Source organism: Budorcas taxicolor, chromosome 2, assembly GCF_023091745.1.
Source record: "Budorcas taxicolor isolate Tak-1 chromosome 2, Takin1.1, whole genome shotgun sequence".
Classification (NCBI taxonomy): Eukaryota; Metazoa; Chordata; class Mammalia; order Artiodactyla; family Bovidae; genus Budorcas; species Budorcas taxicolor.
The window spans coordinates 78,597,160-78,617,654 of NC_068911.1; the positions used below are offsets into that span (position 1 = coordinate 78,597,160).

General features: G+C 37.8%; 1 protein-coding gene across 1 annotated transcript in view; it reads left to right on the top strand.

The window, feature by feature from the left end:
• The first annotated feature begins 1,043 nt into the window (after nt 1–1,043).
• The window catches only part of FAP (fibroblast activation protein alpha), an 80,436-nt gene continuing 60,984 nt past the window's right edge, over nt 1,044–20,495 (top strand). Inside the window, 2 exon segments of the mRNA XM_052663568.1 lie at nt 1,044–1,134; nt 19,948–20,046. Of these exon segments, the coding sequence (XP_052519528.1) occupies nt 1,044–1,134; nt 19,948–20,046 (190 nt within the window).

Below are 20,495 nucleotides of genomic sequence, written 5' to 3' on the forward strand. Positions count from 1 at the left end.
CATTTTAATTCTTTAAAGTAAAGCAGTCGTGGGTTTAGACAGTTGAATTTTTAAACTTCTGTATTTACTGAAAGTGCATATGGTGCTATATGGACAAAGAAATTGTGCTGAAAGAAAAACATTTCTGTCTGCAGTACCTCATAATCTCCCAGAGAAAGAAAAGTTGCAGAAACATGGAGTCTGTCTTACAAAATCTTATGTGGCTTTAATCTTCTTCCTCTGCTAAAAGTTAGATATATGTGTATTATACACACCTTAAAGTTATATTTTAAATTCTTCTTTTGGTTGCACATAAAAAGGTTATCCAAAACCCCATGACTTTCCAATATGATTCATAAGTGATTTCTAGAAGAAAATGAAACATAAACCTAAACTTGTTAAAAAAATATTTTAAAAAACCTCTGTATGTCAGCCTAAGCAGATGTTGGTGTAGAATTTACAAGGATAAGAAGGCTATAAAACCTCCCTTGGGCCACTCACAGTTCATTTCAAGGCCAAGAACGCCCCCAAAATCTGTTTCTAATTTTACAGAAATCTTTTGAAATTTGGCACGGTTTTCGAAAGTCCGTGGAAAGAAAAAAAAAAAAAAGAAACTTGCCCTAGCTTCGACTTCCAACTACGAAGACAGACCTGCTTCTTTCAACGGTTTTCACAGATCTGGTGACCCACGCTCTGAAGTCAGAATTAGCTAACTTTCAAAAACATCTGGAAAAATGAAGGTTAGTATATGCAGCCTCAGATACTGCTAAAGGATGGGGGCTGGCTGAATTGAGCACAATCAGAGTTTTCTATTGTTTAGAAGGTGAGGATTTGTACGTAAGTATGTACTTCCTGGAGTGGGTTAGGATTGGGAAATTGTTCTAAATATACTGTGGAAACATTTCTCCTTGCAGAGCTGGAAGAATTCCAGCAATTATAGCCAGATCAGTGGAAGACAATCAAAAGCTTTACGGGGAGGGAGAAAGAGGATTTAGGAGTAAACAAAATCTTGCCATTTCTACTATTTAGCAGAAACCATTTACATGTCTAATTTTCTTTATTTTATGTAGACATGGTTAAAAATTGTATTTGGAGTTGCCGCCTCTGCTGTGCTTGCTTTATTGGTGATGTGTATTGTCTTACGTCCTTCAAGAGGTAAGAATTTTCTCTATTTTGCTCGGTCTGCCTAGAACAGTTTGGAAAAAGCACTAGCATGGTGACAAGAGATTGAACATTTCCTAAGTGCTTATTTTCCAGAGTAACTCTGCTATTTCTAAGAAGACATATAAGCTCCCAGGTATGTTGTTGAGCAACCAGAATCACTGAGGAATTGAAGGCATAGGTAGCAAGAGATTTCCAGTATTACTTCTGCAATAGAAAAATCTGAGCACTCTTCTGTAACACCCCGACGTCTCTCCAAAATACATGCTAAATTCCAAGCTTTGACAGGCCTTTAGAGACAGTATTTTTAACTAACATTGCTTTTCATTATTGGATTGCCTCATGGAAAGTAAAGATGAGTAAGAATGGAAAAGTTAAAACAGAATCTATGGAAATTTTTATTATGAGTCTTTCCAAAAATTTAGGGAGGCAGTCAAGAATAGAGATCTCAGGAATAGCTGCATAAAAAAAGTGAAATTGTTGTTCTAGATGCAAAAGCCAAGAAAATCAAATTAGAAGACTAAATATTATTAAGCAAGCATTATGTTTAGTTTATAAATTGACCCTTTTTAAACAGGCTTAGATAACATTGATCTCACTTTGCTAAAATGCAGGAGACTGATGCTGGGGCTAGTTTGGATTTAAATTAAGACTTTGTTTATAAACCTTTCTGTGATATCAGGGACATAGGTTTTTATGAAACTATGTAAAGAAGCTTACGATCTAAAACAGGAAAAATGTACAATAATAACATGTCTAGCTTTGGAGTCTAGGGAAAGGAAAAATGTTTGCACCAACATTAAAAGCTTATGATAGCTTGTGATAGCTTATGATAGCTGAAGTGGGAAATACCTCTGGTTAAAAGCTAACTGACAATAATGGAAGAACGGTGAGAAGCCTTTAGCTGAAGAAAGTATGAGTTCTGAATTATTTATTGCTTTAAAAATGAAATATAGGAAAATACTTTGAAAAATTAAAAATGCTCATGAGATTTGCACAGAATTACAAAATGAGGAAGTTAACCAATAAGATAAAGGCAATATGTCTTCAGTGTAGATCTTCAATACTCATTCCTCTCTGCTAGCACAAGATTATTCTGAGGCTGTTGATTGAAAGAGATTGTGTGAGTCTGTATTTTTTGTACTTTGTCAAGTTAAAATTGTTTTCAGACCAGTGTCTCACCTCATTTTGGGGCCGTATTTTTCTCAAAACAGCAGTGGTCATGTAGTGGATTAGGTCCTATCCTATTGATTCCTTGAATGCTAATACATGCAAGAATAATACCTAATTTTTAAAGGAAACTCCCCAATACTTGAAATGGATATTTTGCTCCATCAGAAACAAATGTGCGGGGAACACAAGTGTGTGGATTTTAGGGGAACTAAGATCCTGCATGCTGCTCAGGGTGGTCTAAAAAAAACAGTCAAGGAAAAGTATGTGGATTTTATGGTGAACCTGCCTCCGTGTCTAGAGGCAAGGGTGAGTTGCATTTGCACTTTGGAATTTGAGTCATTATTTTCAGTAAGAAATATATGACAGTTATAGTATATAAAAGTAAGAACATTTTGAGAAACTTAAAGACCCACTTACAAAACATTCCTTCATGTGTTTGTTGTTGTTTAGTTGCTGTTCAGTCATGTCCGGCTCCTTGCGATCCCACAGACTGCAGCATGCCAGGTTTCCCTGTCCTTCACCATCTTCTGGAGCTTGCTCAAACTCATGTCCATTGAGTCAGTGATGCCATCCAACTATGTCATCCACTGTCATCCCCTTCTCCTGCCTTCAATCTTTCCCAGCATCAGGGTCTTTTCCAGTGAGTCAGCTCTTTGCATCAGGTGGCCAAAGTGTTGGAGCTTCAGCTTCATCATTGTTATATATTGACAAATGAAGTCCCACTAGTTAGTCCCACTCAGTTAATTGAGTTTCAGCTCTGCCCATCGTTGTGCTAGTTGGGGAAATAAGGGCACTGCATTTAGACTTTCATCTGAAAGCACGATTAAGAACGCAGTATGGATGCTCAGTCATTACCACCAATACGGAATCAGGCATTCACTTAGACCACTGGTCACTTAAATCACCAGGTCTAAGTGAAATAAGAAGAGGAAGGGCTTTTCCAAGGAGAGGGTAGGTCCTAGGAACATCAGTCTGAAACTTAAAAGAGCTTTGGGGGGATTAGGCAGGATTTTAGGAACAAATAGGGCAATGGGATGGTAAAATGAGAAAGATCCATTTAGCTCACTCACATAATAATAAAAATAACAGATAACTATTTTGGGGCTTCCTAATTTTCCCATTTTTTATTTTTACCCAATGGGAAACACACGTGAGTTCCCACACCTTAGACCCAAGCTGTCCTAATTGGCCTACTCCCCTCCAACCAATTCCCTTTCTTTTCTCCTGTCTATTTTTTCTCTTGAGGTTCTTCTTCCCAAGCATAATTCCTCATCCTATGTGAAGATACAACCACACCAAGAGTAGAAACTAAGCTTCTCATCTTTCCCTCTTTTTCGCCAACCCTGAGGACAAACACAAGACTTTTTGGTTTGAGAGATATGCAGAAGTGACAAAATAAAAGCCAGACAAGCAAAAACTAGAATTGGAAAGTAACAGAGGCTCCAGAATTTCTCAAGTAAATTCTATATGGCCTTGCTTCATGATTTACAGTTTCTGAATTCCTGAACCTTTGTGAAAGGTCTTATGGGAGCTATCTGCACTTTTCTTGATTTCAGACTGAACTGATAGAGTTCACTACATGAGCAAACACTCAATAAACATTAACTTTTTTTAAAAAAATTGCTAACATTTTGTGGCAGCTTAATAAATGGTAGGAAGCATTTCATTGTGTTCTTCATCCTAGTACACAAAGATGACAGCTCCCTCTGTGTGATGTATTTTTTTTTTTTCTCAACAGTACTCTTCTTAAGTCTGAGAGTAGGGAGTAGTTATCCCTGAGTAGCACCCGTGTTCCTATCTTCCACCTCTTTGGATCAAAAATGAATTTTTTCAGGAATTTTGGTTGCAAGGGAAGGATATTGGCAGCTCTAAGGCAAAAGCAGGAGAGAAGAAATGAAGAAGAAAGGAAAAGGAAGCTGAGGTGGCTGGGAGTAGAGAATAAGGCTGAGTGAGGGAGAAAGGAAAGAGAGATTATGAAGTGTGGAGAAGTCGGGTTCTTCTAGGCAGGGCTTCCAGTGCCTGCAGTAAAAGGAGCGCCACCTTTAGCTAGAGTAGGTTCAGATCTCCTTGAAGGCCTCTCATCGACCTCTGCATACTTTTCCTTTTATTATTTTTTTATTGTTGGTTTTGGCCTGCAGTATTTTATACAAACTTGCATTAGTTGTCAATTTTTTAAAATCATAAGATTCCACATAAAAATGTAGATTTTTTTTTTACTTCTTTTTAAATATTAGATCTGACAACATTGGACCCAGAAGCAGCTGTTGTCTTTAGGTTGGCAATGCATTCTCCAGTTTGCTACATACCCCAATATAAAATAGAAAATGGAGAAAAACTTTCAGTTTTATTTGCATAAAATAACATATTCACTTACAACATCAAATTGACCCTTATAAACACTTGGATTTTTAACTCGTGAGCCAAAGAAGTTATAGTGTTCCTCTTGTGATTAAAAATAACCATCTACTGAATATAAAACAAAAACGAAAACAGAGATTAGCATCCCATAGTTATCCATTATCCACAATGCCTAGTCCACTGTGACTTTTGGATACTTTGGTTGTTTGCTCAACAGTTATTTATTGAGTACCTTCCAGATACCAGGCACAGGTATAAGGCATGAATGACAATTCTCTGGCCTTACAAAAGGACAATCTGACAATAAACAAGTAAATAAATGAATTAATAGAATATTTCAAATTTGTAAAAGCGCTACAGAAGACAACTGGAGTGGGGCTGTGTTAGACATCCAGGTCTGCCATAACAAAATATCACCTGGGTGATAATAATAAAAATCAAAATAAAGCCTGGGTGGCTTAAATAACAGAATTTTCTGTTCTCACAGTTCTGGAGACTGGAAGTCTCAGATCAAGGGGTGACTGGGTTTAGTTTTTCTGGAGGCTTCTCTCTTTGGCTTGTAGGTGGATGCCTTATTGCTTTGTCCTCACATGACTTTTTCTGTGTGCATGTGCACTCCTGGTATCTCTTCCTCTTTCAGTAAGGACACCAGTAGCTTCACCAGATTAGGGCTCCGCTGTGTGTTCCTGTGTAATCGTAATTACTTTGTTAAAGCACTTATTTCCAAATACAGTTCCACTGAGGATTGGAGCTTCAGTGTATGTATTTTGAGGGGACAAAATTCAGTTCATAACAAAAGTGGCTAGGGAAGGCTTCTCTGAGACGATATTTGAGCCAAGACCTAAAGGGCAGGAAGGATGCAAACTGGAGGCTAGATCCTCACTGCAGAGGGAAATGCAGATACAAAGTCTCTGATGTAAGCAAGTATTTGGGAGGTTCAACCTGTGCGGCCAAAATCATGTAACCAATGAACACAGGAAAATAGGTATATACATATAGACTTATGAGTATAATACACATTTATAAACTGTATAATGATTGCTTACTTAGGTAAGTAATAACCTTATATAATTATTTCAGAAGAGAATCTGAATTCACAGATGATTTAGACAGAATGTGGATCAATATTTTATAAAGACAAGTATCATTTAGAATGCCTATATTTTCAGCAGAAATCCATTGTTATTATTACTATTAGTGTAACTATTACTAGTACTATAATCTCAACAATCATTCTTTGTAAAGTAAGATATATATGAGACCAAATTATCATCAAAGGAGATGTGAATTTGTTTTTAAGGTTTAAAATTTTCCCAGTATCAGCATTCAGAACTGTGAAACAGACTCCCTGAAACATCTTAAGAGTTTTAAGCTTATTTATTCACTGTTCTTTTGGAGGAAATATGGGGAAGTCTAAAGGGCTGAGGAAAAGATTTAGAAAGTTCATGGACCTAAAAGAGTTTTTGAGTTGAGTATAAATATATCAGCCTTGCAGATTATATTTCTCTACTTTGCTCTTGGATTTTAAAATCACAGAGGATGAATCTTGGCAAATTATTTTTCAGTTTTGCCAAATTCTAAATAATTTGAAAACAATCCAAGTTTTTGGATGATTCCCATATTGCAGAGGAGTTTACCTGTCTCTGATTTCCAAAGTGAATTGTGTTACAACTTACACGAGAATTTATAGCCATACACACACCGTGAAAAAAACAGGTTCTAAAGCTCTAACAGGGAATATGGAATCAAGGCTAAAGGTTTTTTAACAACAAGAGACAATCAAACTGAGCCTTAAAATCTAGGAACATGCTAGGGTAAATTAAAATAATATTTCCATGGGATAATCAATATTAATAAGTCAATATTAATAATCAATATTAATATTAATTTACTTATTTCTTATTTTATGTAAAGCAAAGAACTTACTTTTAATTTCAGTATCCTTGTGAATTAACAAAAATTATGTAGTAAAAATGGAATAGCTTACAATCCTTATTAACCTTTATCCCTGTGAATAATAAACAAATAGAGTTGCTTCATATCTAAATTAAAATTTTCTCCAATAGATTATGATTTTTATACTTGGTAGAAAAACTGATGCACTAGTACTCCTTAAAGGAACAGGTTAGAAAGACTGTATGTCAAAAAAAATAACCAGACAACTTAGATGAAAAGAACAAATTTCTATAAAGATAAAAACTACCACAATTCACTCAAGAGTAAACATAAAAACTGAATAGAATTATAACAACTGAGAAAATTGTTTTAATGATTCTAAAATTTCCCACAAAGAAAACCCCAAGCCCAGTTGACTTCTCTGGTAAACTCTAGAGAACATTTTAAGAAGAATTATTACCCACCCTTCATAAACTCTTTCAAAATAAAAAATAGAACACTTATCAATTCATCTTTAAGGCCAGATGCTGTGATACCAAAACCATACTTCTTTATGTTACAAGTAAAGAAGTTACAGACCAATAGTAGTTACAGAACAATATTTATTATGAATATAAATGGAAAGATCCTCATCATACTACTAGCAAGCCAAATCCAGTAATGTATAAAAAGGATTATTCACCAAGATCAAGTGAGATTTATCCCAAGAGTATAAGGTTTAACATCCAAAAATCAATTACTATAATGAGTTATATTAATAGAAAAAGAGACAAAAAAAACATATGGTGATTTCAATAGATACAGAAAAAGGATTTAACAAAATACATCCCCCTTTCATTATTGAAACACTCAGCAGACTGGAAATAGGAGGAAGTTCCTCTATCTAATAAAGGGCACCCACACACACAAAAAAATCAGAGTTAATATCACACTGGTGAAAGTCAGTGCTCTTCCCCTAAGATCAAGAATAAGATAGCATGTTAGTTCTTGTTTCTATTAAATGTCTTATTGACAGTTGTATGGGCTTCCCTTGTGGCTCAGCTGGTAAAGAATCCACTTGCAATGTGGGAGACCCGGTTTTGATCCCTGGGTTGGGAAGATCCCCTGGAGAAGGAAAAGGCTACCTATTCCAGTACTCTGGTCTGGAGAATTCCATGGACTGTACAGTCCATGGGGTCGCAAAGAGTCGGACATGACTGAGAGACATTCACTTTCACTTTTTGGCAGTTGTATCCAGGGCAATTAGATAAAGAAAGAAAGAAAAAGTATCCAGATTGGGAAGGAAGAAGTAAAACTATCTCTGTTTACAGATGACATGATCTTGTTTATGGAAAATCCTAAAGAATTCACTAAAAAATAATGGAACTAACAAGCAAGTTGAGTAAAGTTGCAAAACACAAGATTAATATATATAAATCGTTTCCTATACATTAGCAATAAACAATACAAAAAGATATAAATAAACGAAAATAAATCCTCTATTTATAGATCACAAAACAGCATTTTAAAGATGGCAATATTCTCTAATATGTCTGCAAACTAAATATGACCCCTATCCAAATCACAGATAATACTTTCTGCAGAAATGTATAAGGTGATTCCAAAATTCACATGGAAATACAAGGGATCCAGAATCAGTTCAGTTCAGTCACTCAGTCCTGTCCAACTCTTTGCGACCCCATGAATTGCAGCACGCCAGGCCTCCCTGTCCATCACCATCTCCCGGAGTTCACTCAGACTCACGTCCATCGAGTCAGTGATGTCATCCAGACATCTCATCCTCGATCATCCCCTTTCTCCTCCTGCCCCCAATCCCTCCCAGCAGTAGAGTCTTTTCCAATGAGTCAACTCTTTGCATGAGGTGGCCAAAGTACTGGAGTTTCAGCTTCAGCATCATTCCTTCCAAAGAAATCCCAGGGCTGATCTCCTTCAGAATGGACTGGTTGGATCTCCTTGCAGTCCAAGGGACTCTCAAGAGTCTCCTCCAACACCACAGTTCAAAAGCATCAATTCTTCAGCACTCAGCCTTCTTCACAGTCCAACTCTCACATCCATACATGACCACAGGAAAAACCATAGCCTTGACTAGACGGACCTTAGTCGGCAAAGTAATGTCTCTGCTTTTGAATATGCTGTCTAGGTTAGTCATAACTTTTCTTCCAAGGAGTAAGCGTCTTTTAATTTCATGGCTGCAGTCACCATCTGCAGTGATTTTGGAGCCCAAAAAAATAAAGTCTGACACTGTTTCTACTGTTTCCCCATCTATTTCCCATGAAGTGATGGCACCGGATGCCATGATCTTCGTTTTCTGAATGTTGAGCTTTAAGCCAACTTTTTCACTTTCCTCTTTCACTTTCATCAAGAGGCTTTTTAGCTCCTCTTCACTTTCTGCGATAAGGGTGGTGTCATCTGCATATCAGAGGTTATTGATATTTCTTCCGGCAATCTTAATTCCAGCTTGTGTTTCTTCCAGTCCAGCGTTTCTCATAATGTAATCTGCACAGAAGTTAAATAAGCAGGGTGATGATATACAGCCTTGACGTACTCCTTTTTCTATTTGGAACCAGTCTGTTGTTCCCTGTCCAGTTCGAACTGTTGCTTCCTGACCTGCATACAGATTTCTCAAGAGGCAGGTCAGGTGGTCTGGTATTCCCATCTCATTAAGAATTTTCCACAGTTTATTGTGATCCACACAGTCAAAGGCTTTGGCATAGTCAATAAAGCAAAAATAGATGTTTTTCTGGAACCCTCTTGCTTTTTCCATGATCCAGCGGATGTTGGCAATTTGATCTCTGGTTCCTCTGCCTTTTCTAAAACCAGCTTGAACATCAGGGAGTTCACGATTCACGTATTGCTGAAGCCTGGCTTGGAGAATTTTGAGCATTACTTTACTAGCATGTGAGATGAGTGCAATTGTGCGGTAGTTAGAGCATTCTTTGGCATGGCCTTTCTTTGGAATTGGGATGAAAACTGACCTTTTCCAGTCCTGTGGCCACTGCTGAGTTTTTTAAATTTGCTGGCATATTGAGTGCAGCACTTTCACAGCATCATCTTTCAGGATTTGAGACAGCTCAACTGGAATTCCATCACCTCCACTAGCTTTGTTCGTAGTGATGCTTTCTAAGGCCCACTTGACTTCACATTCCAAGATGTCTGGCTGTAGATTAGTGATCACATCATCATGATTATCTGGGTCATGAAGATCTTTTTTGCACAGTTCTTCTGTGTATTCTTAGCTATCTTGAAATGGAAGAATGGATCTGCCTGCACTGCAGGCAGATTCTTTACCCACTGAGTCATTAGGGAAGCCCACAGCATCCGGGAAGCCAAAGGACAGACATATCCCCTAAAGAAGATATTGTGCTTGTTGCTGAGTCACTAAGCCATGTCTCTTTGTGACCCCATGGACTCAGCATGCCAGGCTTCCCTATCTCCTAGGGTTTGTTCAGACTCATGTTCATTGAGTCAGTGAACCATCCAACTATCTCATTCTGTCACCCTCTTCTTCTCCTGCCCTCTTTCTTTTCCAGCATCAGGGTCTTCTCCAATGAGTTGGCTCTTCCCATCAGGTGGCCAAAGTACTGGAGCTTCAGCTTCAGCATCAGTCCTCTCCATAAATATTCAGAGTTGATTTCCTTTACAATTGACTGGTTTGATCTCCTTGCTGTCCAAGGGACTCTCAAGAGTCTTCTCTAGCATCACAGTTCAAAATCATCAGTTCTTCATTGCTCAACCTTCCTTATGGTCCTACTCTCATGTCCATACATAACTACTGGAAAGAAGATATGAAAGTAACCAATGAGCTTATGAAAAGAGACTCAACATCATTAGTCATTAGAAAAATATAAATCAAAATCACAATGAAGGGATTTCTTTGGTGATCCAGTGGTTAAGAATGTGGGCTTTCACTGCAGGGGGCCCGAGTTTGATCCCAGGGAATTAAGATCTTGGGTGCCAAGACAAGAGATGTGGCCAAAACAAACAAACAAACAATAAAAACCAAAAAAAAAAAAAAAAAAAAAAACACACCCGCAATGAAATACTAGAAATGAAATTGCAGGTGTAGCAAACAGATATCCATTACAGCCTACCTAGTGAGACATAGCTTGGCCTTGGAGGTTGTAGTAGAAATAGAGAGGGTAGAGAGAGATTTTGGACATAGAATTGTCAGACCTGGATGCTAGACGAAGGTGGTAAGCAAAGAGGGAAGGCAAAGATAACTCACAGGTATTTAAATTGAACAATGAAGTGGATGATAGTGCCACTGACTTGGAGAAATCTGGAGCAGCAGGATGGAATTCCTGTTTTTCTGAGCTTTAGACATACTGATTTTGAAGTGCTTGTGAAATACACAAGTGGAAATATCATCTAGTATTCAAAGAAGAAATCCAAGTAAATTCAATAAAAATTACATTACAATTTAAAACAGAGATTAGAGGAAGATGAGCTGGCAAAGGAGACTGAGTGGGCCTTCAAATATAGACCAGGTTTACTTTCATCTTCAGGGTCACCAAAACATTTGTCATTTAACACCATGTGGCGCTAGTGATAAAGAACTCACCTGCCAATGGAGGAGACATAAGAGACGAAGATTCGATTCCTGGGTTGGGAAGATCCCCTTTAGGATGGCATGGCAACCCACTCTAGTACTTATGCCCAGAGAATCCCACAGAGAGAGGAGCCTGGTGAGCTACAGTCCATAGCATTGCAAAGAGTCTCCCACGACTGAGGTGATTTAGCAGGCACGGAAAGTAGTGAAGACCACAGGGTATGGTCAACACAAAGCATAAGAACATAGTGCATGCATATGTTCTCAGCCACTTCAGTTGTGTCCAACTCTACGACCCTATGGACTGTGGCCTGCCAGGTTCCTCTGACCGTGGGATTTTCTACACAAGAATTCTAGAGTTGGTTGCCATGCCCTTCTCCAGGGGATGTTCCTGACCCAGGGATTGGACCCGCATCTCTTATATCTCCTGTGTTGGTAGGTGGATTCTTTACCACTGAGCCACTTGGGAAGCCCCTTTCTGCTCTAGAGATCGGGGCGGGGGGAGCCCCATTTAACATAGCACAACAATAACATAATACACAAAATAAACTTTTAAAAACCTGACAATTCCTTTGAATAACTTATGTTGTTTAGTGTTATCTACAGAGAGAACCTTGAAATATTCTTTCAAAACCAAGAGCTACTACATTCTTCAGTGAGACATTAAAAGCTTCATAGCAACCTCTTTGCTAATATTTGACGAAGATCAAATCGTCTCATTTTCTCTTAATGTTCGTTTTGAGGTATAATTATCCTACCTCCCCTTGTGTGCTGTTTGATTTTTGTGTTTGTTTTGCTTTGTTGTTGTTTTATTACAGTGTGCATTAACTTTAAATCAAAAGGTAATGGTAAAGCACCCAGTCTCTAAAATCAGACGGAGCTGGATTTAAACCCCAGCTCTGTTATATATTAGCAAGTTATTTTAACTCTCTTAATTTCCATTTTCTAATCTTCAAAATGGTGTTGATAATAGTACTTATATATCAGAGACTTGCTGTGAGTGTTTCATGGGACTATACATGTAGAGTGCCCCATACACAGAACTTAGTATACCACTTTTTGTTACTGGTCTAAAGCTACCACAGTGCCATTTCTTCAAAGTTGTCAGCCTTTGCCCAAATATAATATTAGTTTTAAATAGTTTGTTCCTCACCCTTTTATTTCTAGCATTTACGCCTATGGTGCTCACTCCAGAAATAAACATGACCCGATGAGATGGCTGGACATATTGCCTACTGAGGACAGTATCATTGTAGAGCAAGCAGAGAGACAGATGCAGTGTGCCTGGAAGTCCATGTCACTCTGCTGAGATGGCCTCATAAGCATCAGTTTCAAAATCAGTATGACAGTGAGAACAAAAAGACCTACCAGCCATTCATGAGCACACTTAATAAATCATGTTTTCTCATTTAGTTTGTGATGAATATTAGAACTGACATCTGATGTCTCTGCTCTGACAGTTATTGCCAGTTTTTCAAGACTAGAAAATTAAATGACAGAAATAGAATCCTAATAAAGAATAAATACAAAATTTTAAGAAAGAATTGGGAGAATAGTGAATCATTACTTGTGAATTATTTCTGTGAATTGTAAGTTCTTGGATTCGTAATTGAAATAATTCCCATCTTTGTTTTAATAAGTTGAAAATGCAAATAATTATTGTTAATTAGAGTGTTTAAGCAGTGTATGAGTAACTGTAAAGATGAGCCAAACTGACTCTAAGGGCGCTATCAGGAATTAAGTGTTAAGCGAGTGTCAGTTACCAGTGGAAGAAAGATACGCTCTCAGAATTCATTTCTACTTCTGTTCAACTACTTTGAGTTTAAAAATTTCAGATGGCAAAACTAAACTTTGAAAATAATCAAGAGATTATAATTCAGTATTAAAACATTATTTATAAAAAGTAATGAAAATCCACGCATTCAATTTTTTAGGTGACTAGAACTTGTTTAGTGTGATTGATGCCACAGTGATGCATTTTATACTGATTTACACTTACAAACACACACACACACACACATATTCAAAACACTAGAAAACAATGGCTCCTTCCCCTATCATTGGTTTCCCTGTTATCTTGTTTAAATATAAGCTATGGCAAGATCAGTCCCCTTGCCCTTTCTCTATTCCTTAAAAGTCAGCAGAAGGAATGTACCTAAAGAAGAATCCATCTGGCAATGAGCAAGAGGACTGAACAGAGACAGAAACATTAGGAGACTCTGAACATTCCTTGAAAGCCGTGATCAACATTAGCTGTGGGGAGTCTGTCTGTGAGATGTAAATTGCTATGCAGGCCAGATCTAGCCACCTACCAGGAGTTCATAGGCAGTGAGAAATTCAACTGATAGGCACAGGAAAACACTAAACCAAGTAGATTCAGTGAAATCACTAAATTTGGATTCTTTGAAGAAGACTTACCAGTGGGGCTTGAACAAAAATGAAAATCAGGGCTTTCTCCCCAATTCTGAATCAGTAGATTTGAGATAAAAACTAGGAATCTGTTTTTCAAACAAGTGCTCCAGCTAACTCCAAGGACGAAATTTTGATATACTTTAAAATGATGTCCAGGTAGAAGAGTTTATATATGAAATTTACAACATGGACAGGATGGTAAAGAGTAAGGGCAGGTGTATCTTTGGAGGAGGATTAGTAAAAAAAAAAAAAAAAAAAAAAACACCTAAAATAAAATCTGTACAGTTGATTTATTTTTTCATTGAACAAATATTTATTTTTCTTCCACTATATGCCGAGCACGGTCCTAGCTGGTACAAAGAACCAGAGATTAGATTGGAAATTCTAAGTACATGTTTTATAACTCTTAATATGTAACCCAATCCATCATCTTAGAGCAGGTATATTACTCTATTCTATTATGAACATGTGGTCATTTTAAGCAGGAAGAAAAGAATGCCTAATGTAAATTTTCCCATCTGATTCAGTAGAATCAGCCTGACTCCAGGACAGGCTGACACCTTTTGATCTCTGGTTACACTCCATGCAAAATTAGGAGTAATCACCTATCCCAAAGCTGTGCCACAAACCCTATTTCCAGATAAATACAGCTGGCTCCTCTTGATGTGTTCAGTATAACATCTTATCTCTTCCTGGGTGCTGGTGGGACTATTATCATTATGATAATTAGCAGTATAGTTAATGCATATTTAAATTGTTTCATATATATTGAGTCAATATGACATATGTTAAGTTCTCTAGATCATTAGCATTTATAGCTACTATCAGTTCAGTTCAGTCGCTCAGTCGTGTCTGACTCTTTGTGACTCCATGGACTGCAGCATGCCAGGCTTCCCTGTCCATCACTGACTACTCCTGGAGCTTACTCAAACTGATGTCATCCAACCATCTCATGCTCTGTCGAGTCAGTGATGCCATCCAACCATCTCATGCTCTGTCGTCCCCTTCTCCTCCAGCCTTCAATCTTTCCCAGCATCAGATTCTTTTCCAATGAGTCAGTTCTTTGCATCAGGTGGCCAAAGTATTGGAGTTTCAGTTTCAGCATCAGTCCTTCCTATGAATATTCAGGACTGATTTCCTTTAGGAATGACTGATTGGATCTCCTTGGGACTCTGAAGAGTCTTCTCCAACACCACAGTTGCATAGCTACTAGGCACCCATTTAAAATAAATGACCGGCTGAGAAGTAATATGACGTATGCACTTATTCTCACATAACTTTCTTGGATAATCTAAATTAGAGGTTACAAAGAGTAAATAACTAATCCTTGAAATCTTCTTGAGAAATCTGATAAGAATCAGTGTGATTGTTAATGTTAAACAAAGGAAAATGAGTAGGAATTTTAAAATAATTTGAAATTCTTGTTTTTTAATAAATTTATTTATCCATATGTGTGATATTAGTACTAACTGTACTTATGATCATGATTGGACTATTTCAGTTATAGCCCTAGGATGACCAAGATGTTCCAAGTATAACTGATGAATTCCATTACTTTAGAATAAAAATTAACCTTTATATACTAATTGTTTAATATGAAACTGCATTTCCTATATTGTCAGGGGATGTTCAACTTTAAGGAATCCAATATGTTGCACTTTTTTTCCTTTGTGTGCCATTTCTCAAGGATTCTCTGTTCCTTATCAGTTCCTATTCTGGGAACAAGTGGAGCTGCACACAGTTCTCAGGACTGAGATCATGGGAAAGGGTACCTGCCTGGATTCCTCTCAGTGGCTCCCTTCAATGACTCTTTTCAGTGTCAGTGACCTCGTATGTATTAGACTATCCATTTTGTTACAGTTGATGGGATTTCATCCTTTGTAATGACTGAGTAATCATTTTACTAAATATATATAAGCCTGCATTTCTGCTAATAAAATACCCTTGTTCCACTAGAGACTTGGGTCCCCATGTCATTCTTTCTCTCTCTCCCTCTGGCTAATTCTCTGGAGGGTAAAAACCTGCCAAACTCACTTTCCTGCCCAGGCTTTCAAGACCTCTTCGAGAGGATGCCCTGTGCCTCCGTGAGTGGTACAAGCCCTGTCCTAGGGCTTTATTGGTTCTCTGCCTAACCCAGGGAATACTAGCTCTTTCTCTCTTTCAGCTTCTTATTGTTGACTCCTCACCACCAGGCTCTGGTCCATTAAAGGACCGCAACACTATAATGTGATTTTGTGTGCTTAGTTACTCAGTTGCGTTCGATTTTTTGTGACCCCATGGACTATATGAAACCCACTGGTCTCCTCTGTCCATGAGATTCTCCAGGCAAGAATACTGGAGTGGATTGTCATGCCCTCCTTGCTGTGATTTTAGTAGATATTTTTAAAAATCTCAGTGGCCAAATTAGTTTGGGAAACACAGTTCAAAAATATTTATTTCAAGAATATGATGAGCTATGACAATAACAAAAGCTAACATTTGTTGACTGCCAAGCATAGAGTTAAATGTTTCACTTGAATTAGCTCACTTAATTTAACCTTCTACAAAAATGAAGACTAATTATAGCTAAGAACTTCTCAATTAAACATAATTGCAAATAAGGAAAATTATATTCAAGGATATTTAAATAAGAAAGTATATTATATGTCATTAGCCATAATCAAAGCATTATTCATGCTAGAAAAAAAAGATGTCACCAAGATTATATTAATTTATTGAATTAGTAACTAAAAAAGTTTTTAAAAAGTGATTACCTAAGTTTTCTTGGTATTCATAATACAGGGATTCACTAAGGTAAATTTTTTTCATCTGTAAGTTCAGTATTGTGAAGACACAAATTAAATATATCTCAGAAGAAAATAATTTCCACTGTAAATAGTACTAGAATTTTCCCTTGACTATTTGGAAACATTGCAATTTACTCTTGAAAGTTAAATAAAATCAAATTAAAATATTTAGCAATTATACTAATGCTATTGTAGTAAAACAGTATTTTATTCATTGAATGGGAATTAACAAATCAGTGGTATGAATTTTGTACAAGATCATTTAATTAATTAGAAGTACTTTCATTACAAACAATTGTATAGCATGTAGAACTTTACTTAGGATGCAAAGTACCTGTACAAATGTGATTATTAGAATAATCTAATTTCATTCATTAAGTATTTAGTGTCTGGTTGCAAAGGGGTTCATCAGTCACTCATGTTCTTCTAGCTACCAGGATAATGTTTAGTAAATTAAGATAACTCATGGTCCTAATAAAAAGTTGAAGCATACTTACTTCAGTGTGAATCAGTTAAAACCTCCGAAAATGCTATTATCCAGTTGGTCCCTTGGACCTTATCATATGGCAGTTCACTTATGTGATTGTATAGTTAATAGAGCATGTTTTTTCTCAAATACCAAAATTTACAGTGGTAGACCTGGAAGGTATTATCAACATTTTCTAGTCCAGTCCTTTACATTATAGGTGAGCAAGCTGTGATGCCAGAGATTGTCTTACCCAGTATAGGAAATTGGTAGTCATTCTGTCAAGAAGAGTGCACAAATGTCATCCATCCGCCCATCAATCCTTCATTTCATGTATTCATTCATTCAACAAGTATTTATTAAATGCCTACTGTGTTCTAGACCCTAGGGATATGGTGGTAAACAAAACTAGACATGGTCCCTGGCATTACATGACTCTATTGAGAATACAGTGGGAGGTAACAAAATGTGAATAAAATAATCACTCAAATGCATACAAGATAACAAACCAAGACAAATGTTCTTTGAAAGGGGAACCTGACCTATGGTACTGTATAACAAGGGAACCAGACCTAAACCAGGGGGTCAGGAAGGGCTTGCTAGAGGAAGTGGCTCTTATATTAAGCACAAAGGGCTAAAAATAAGTTATACGGAGAAGGGAGAGGGTGAAAAGAAGTGCAACGGCTCTAGAGAAAGAGGTAAATATTTGAGGAACAGAAAGCCCAGCATGTTTGGAATCTAGAGGTAGTGAGAGAAGGGCAAGAAAGGGCTGGAGAGATAGGTCATCCCAGATCAGCTAGGGCCTATCGTCCAGACTAATGGTTTTGTTATTTATCTTGAGAGTCTTGGAAAGTTGTGGAAGAGTTTAGCAGGAAGATAAAGTTAAAGCTCATATTTGACAGCTTTATTTTTACATGAGCAAATACCAGATTTGTATATCCTATTCAGAGTATAGGACACTTTCCTCCATTTTGATTCTATAAGTGATGGTCTGGAGAAGGGGTAAGGTAGGAGAAATGGAGAACAGGAATATGGATGTGAAGAAGGATTGGAGTTGGTCACCACAGTTTCTGGTGTAGCAAACTGTTGCCAAGCTCTACAATGACAGAGTACATCATGAGAAACGCTGGGCTGGAAGAAGCACAAGCTGGAACCAAGATTGATGGGAGCAATATCAATAACCTCAGATATGCAGATGACACCACCCTTATGGCAGAAAGTGAAGAGGAACTAAAAAGCCTCTTGATGAAAGTGAAAGAGGAGACTGAAAAAGTTGACTTAAAGCTCAACATTCAGAAAACGAAGATCATGGCCTCTGGTCCTACCACTTCATGGGAAATAGATGGGGAAACAGTGGAAACAGTGTCAGACTTTATCTTTTTGGGCTCCAAAATCACTGCAGATGGTGACTGTGGCCATGAAATTAAAAGACGCTTACTCCTTGGAAGAAAAGTTATGACCAACCTAGACAGCATATTCAAAAGCAGAGACATTACTTTGCCGACTAAGGTCCGTCTAGTCAAGGCTATGGTTTTTCCTGTGGTCATGTATGGATGTGAGAGTTGGACTGTGAAGAAAGCTGAGCACCGAAGAATTGATGCTTTTGAACTGTGGTGTTGGAGAAGACTCTTGAGAGTCCCTTGGACTGCAAGGAGATCCAACCAGTCCATTCTAAAGGAGATCAGTCCTGGGTGTTCTTTGGAAGGAATGATGCTAAAGCTGAAACTCCAGTACTTTGGCCACCTCATGCAAAGAGTTGACTCATTGGAAAAGACTCTGATGCTGGGAGGGATTGGGGGCAGGAGGAGAAGGGGACAACAGAGGACCAGATGGCTGGATGGCATCACTGACTCGATGGACATGAGTTTGAGTGAACTCTGGGAGTTGGTGATGGACAGGAAGGCCTGGCGAGCTGTGATTCATGGGGTTGCAAAGAGTCGGACACGACTGAGTGACTGAACTGACTGACTGACTGACAATGAATTTGGTCTGCGAATGGAAATCACATTTGAAACATATAATTGTCTTGGAGGGTTCAAATACACCTGAGTTTTGCTTGTGGTTTACGAACTACTCTAAGTTAGTTCTTATATGGAAAACCTCTACTCTTGGAGTTTCCAAAGTTATTGTATAGATGATGTGGTTTTCTTTTCTTCTGGTCCACTTTGTCTTTATAAAAATCCCGAGCTAGGATAAGAAATTATCTGCATTCATTAATGTCTCTCTTGAGATGTCTGAAGGTAAGGATTCTGGCTGATGTCACCTGACCAATTGGGATGCTAAAATACATTATTTATAAGGCAATAGAAATCTAAGTCAAGCATGTGTGAGGAACTACAAAGAACTGCTTAAAAGACTGAGTTTTTAGTCAACTGTGCATGGGCTTCCCCAGTGGCTCAGTGGTAAAAAATCCACCTGCAGTGCAGGAGCTGCCGGAGATGTGGAGGCAATCCCTGGGTTGGGAAGATCCCCTGGAGGAGGAAATGCAACCCTACCCAGTATTCTTGCTTTGAGAACCCCATGACGGAGAAGCCTGGTGGGCTACAGTCCATGGGGTCTCCAGAGTCAGACACAACTGAAGCAAATAAGCATGCATGGTCTGCAATCTCAGTTTTGAAAGACCTAGAGCTGTTGGAGCCTCATCTCACCTTCGTTATTAAAAATCTCTGAAAGTTCTTCACTGCCTGAAGAATAATATCCCTGCTGCACAGCATAATCTCCTTCACACTTCTCAAGTTTTTCCTACAACATGTTCTTTTCGGGCAATCAAACTACTTCTCTAAGCCTCGTTAGCCTCTCTATAAGAAAGGAAATAATACTCATAGTCATTAGGACGGGAGTTAATGGTGCTGGTGGTAAAGAATCTGCCTGCCAGTGCCGGAGACATGAGATGTGGGTTCAATCCCTGAGTCAGGAAGATCCCCGGAAGGAAGAAATGGCAACCTACTACAGCAGGTTCTCTCTTGTCAGGAGAATCCCATGGACAGAGAAGCCTAGTGGGCTACAGTCCATAGGGTCACAAAGAGTAGGTCATGACTGAGCATCTGAGCAAACACACAAAAAACAAGGGTTTAGCAATGGCCGATCTTTTCTGTATATAATATCTGAGAGCTATCTGAGTTATTAATCTTCTTTTAAGTAATGATATGTTTCCTCCTTCCCCAAAGTTCACAACTCTGAAGACAGTACAACACGAGCACTTACACTGAAGGATATTTTAAATGGGACATTTTCTTACAAAACATTTTTTCCAAATTGGATTTCAGGTAAGTGAATTATTTTTTATATGTTTTTAAATGTGTGATTTTAGTGTTTTAGCCAGCACATCTCTATTGTAACAAAACCACCTTAGTTGAAATGGATTAAAAGAGCAATTATTTCGATAAGTCAAGTGGCCACCAAAGCATTTTTGACAGAACTACTTAGACAGGATTTGCTCACTAATAATGATGCCAGTAGTAGTTTTAGTAGAACAGTAAAATCTGAGAATGCATTGTTAGAATAAGCTGAGCATAGGCTATATAGCTTTTCAGAATGGAAAATAACCACGTATTTAAAAGAGGTCATGAGAATTTTACAAAGAGAAATTCCATTGTTAATTCCATTGTTAAATTCTTAGATAATCCAAGAAATGAAGAAATCCTACCCTGAAGACAAATCCTTTAAGGGCCATAAAATTGATATTTGCATATAGTTTTTCAAAATAGTGTGTTGT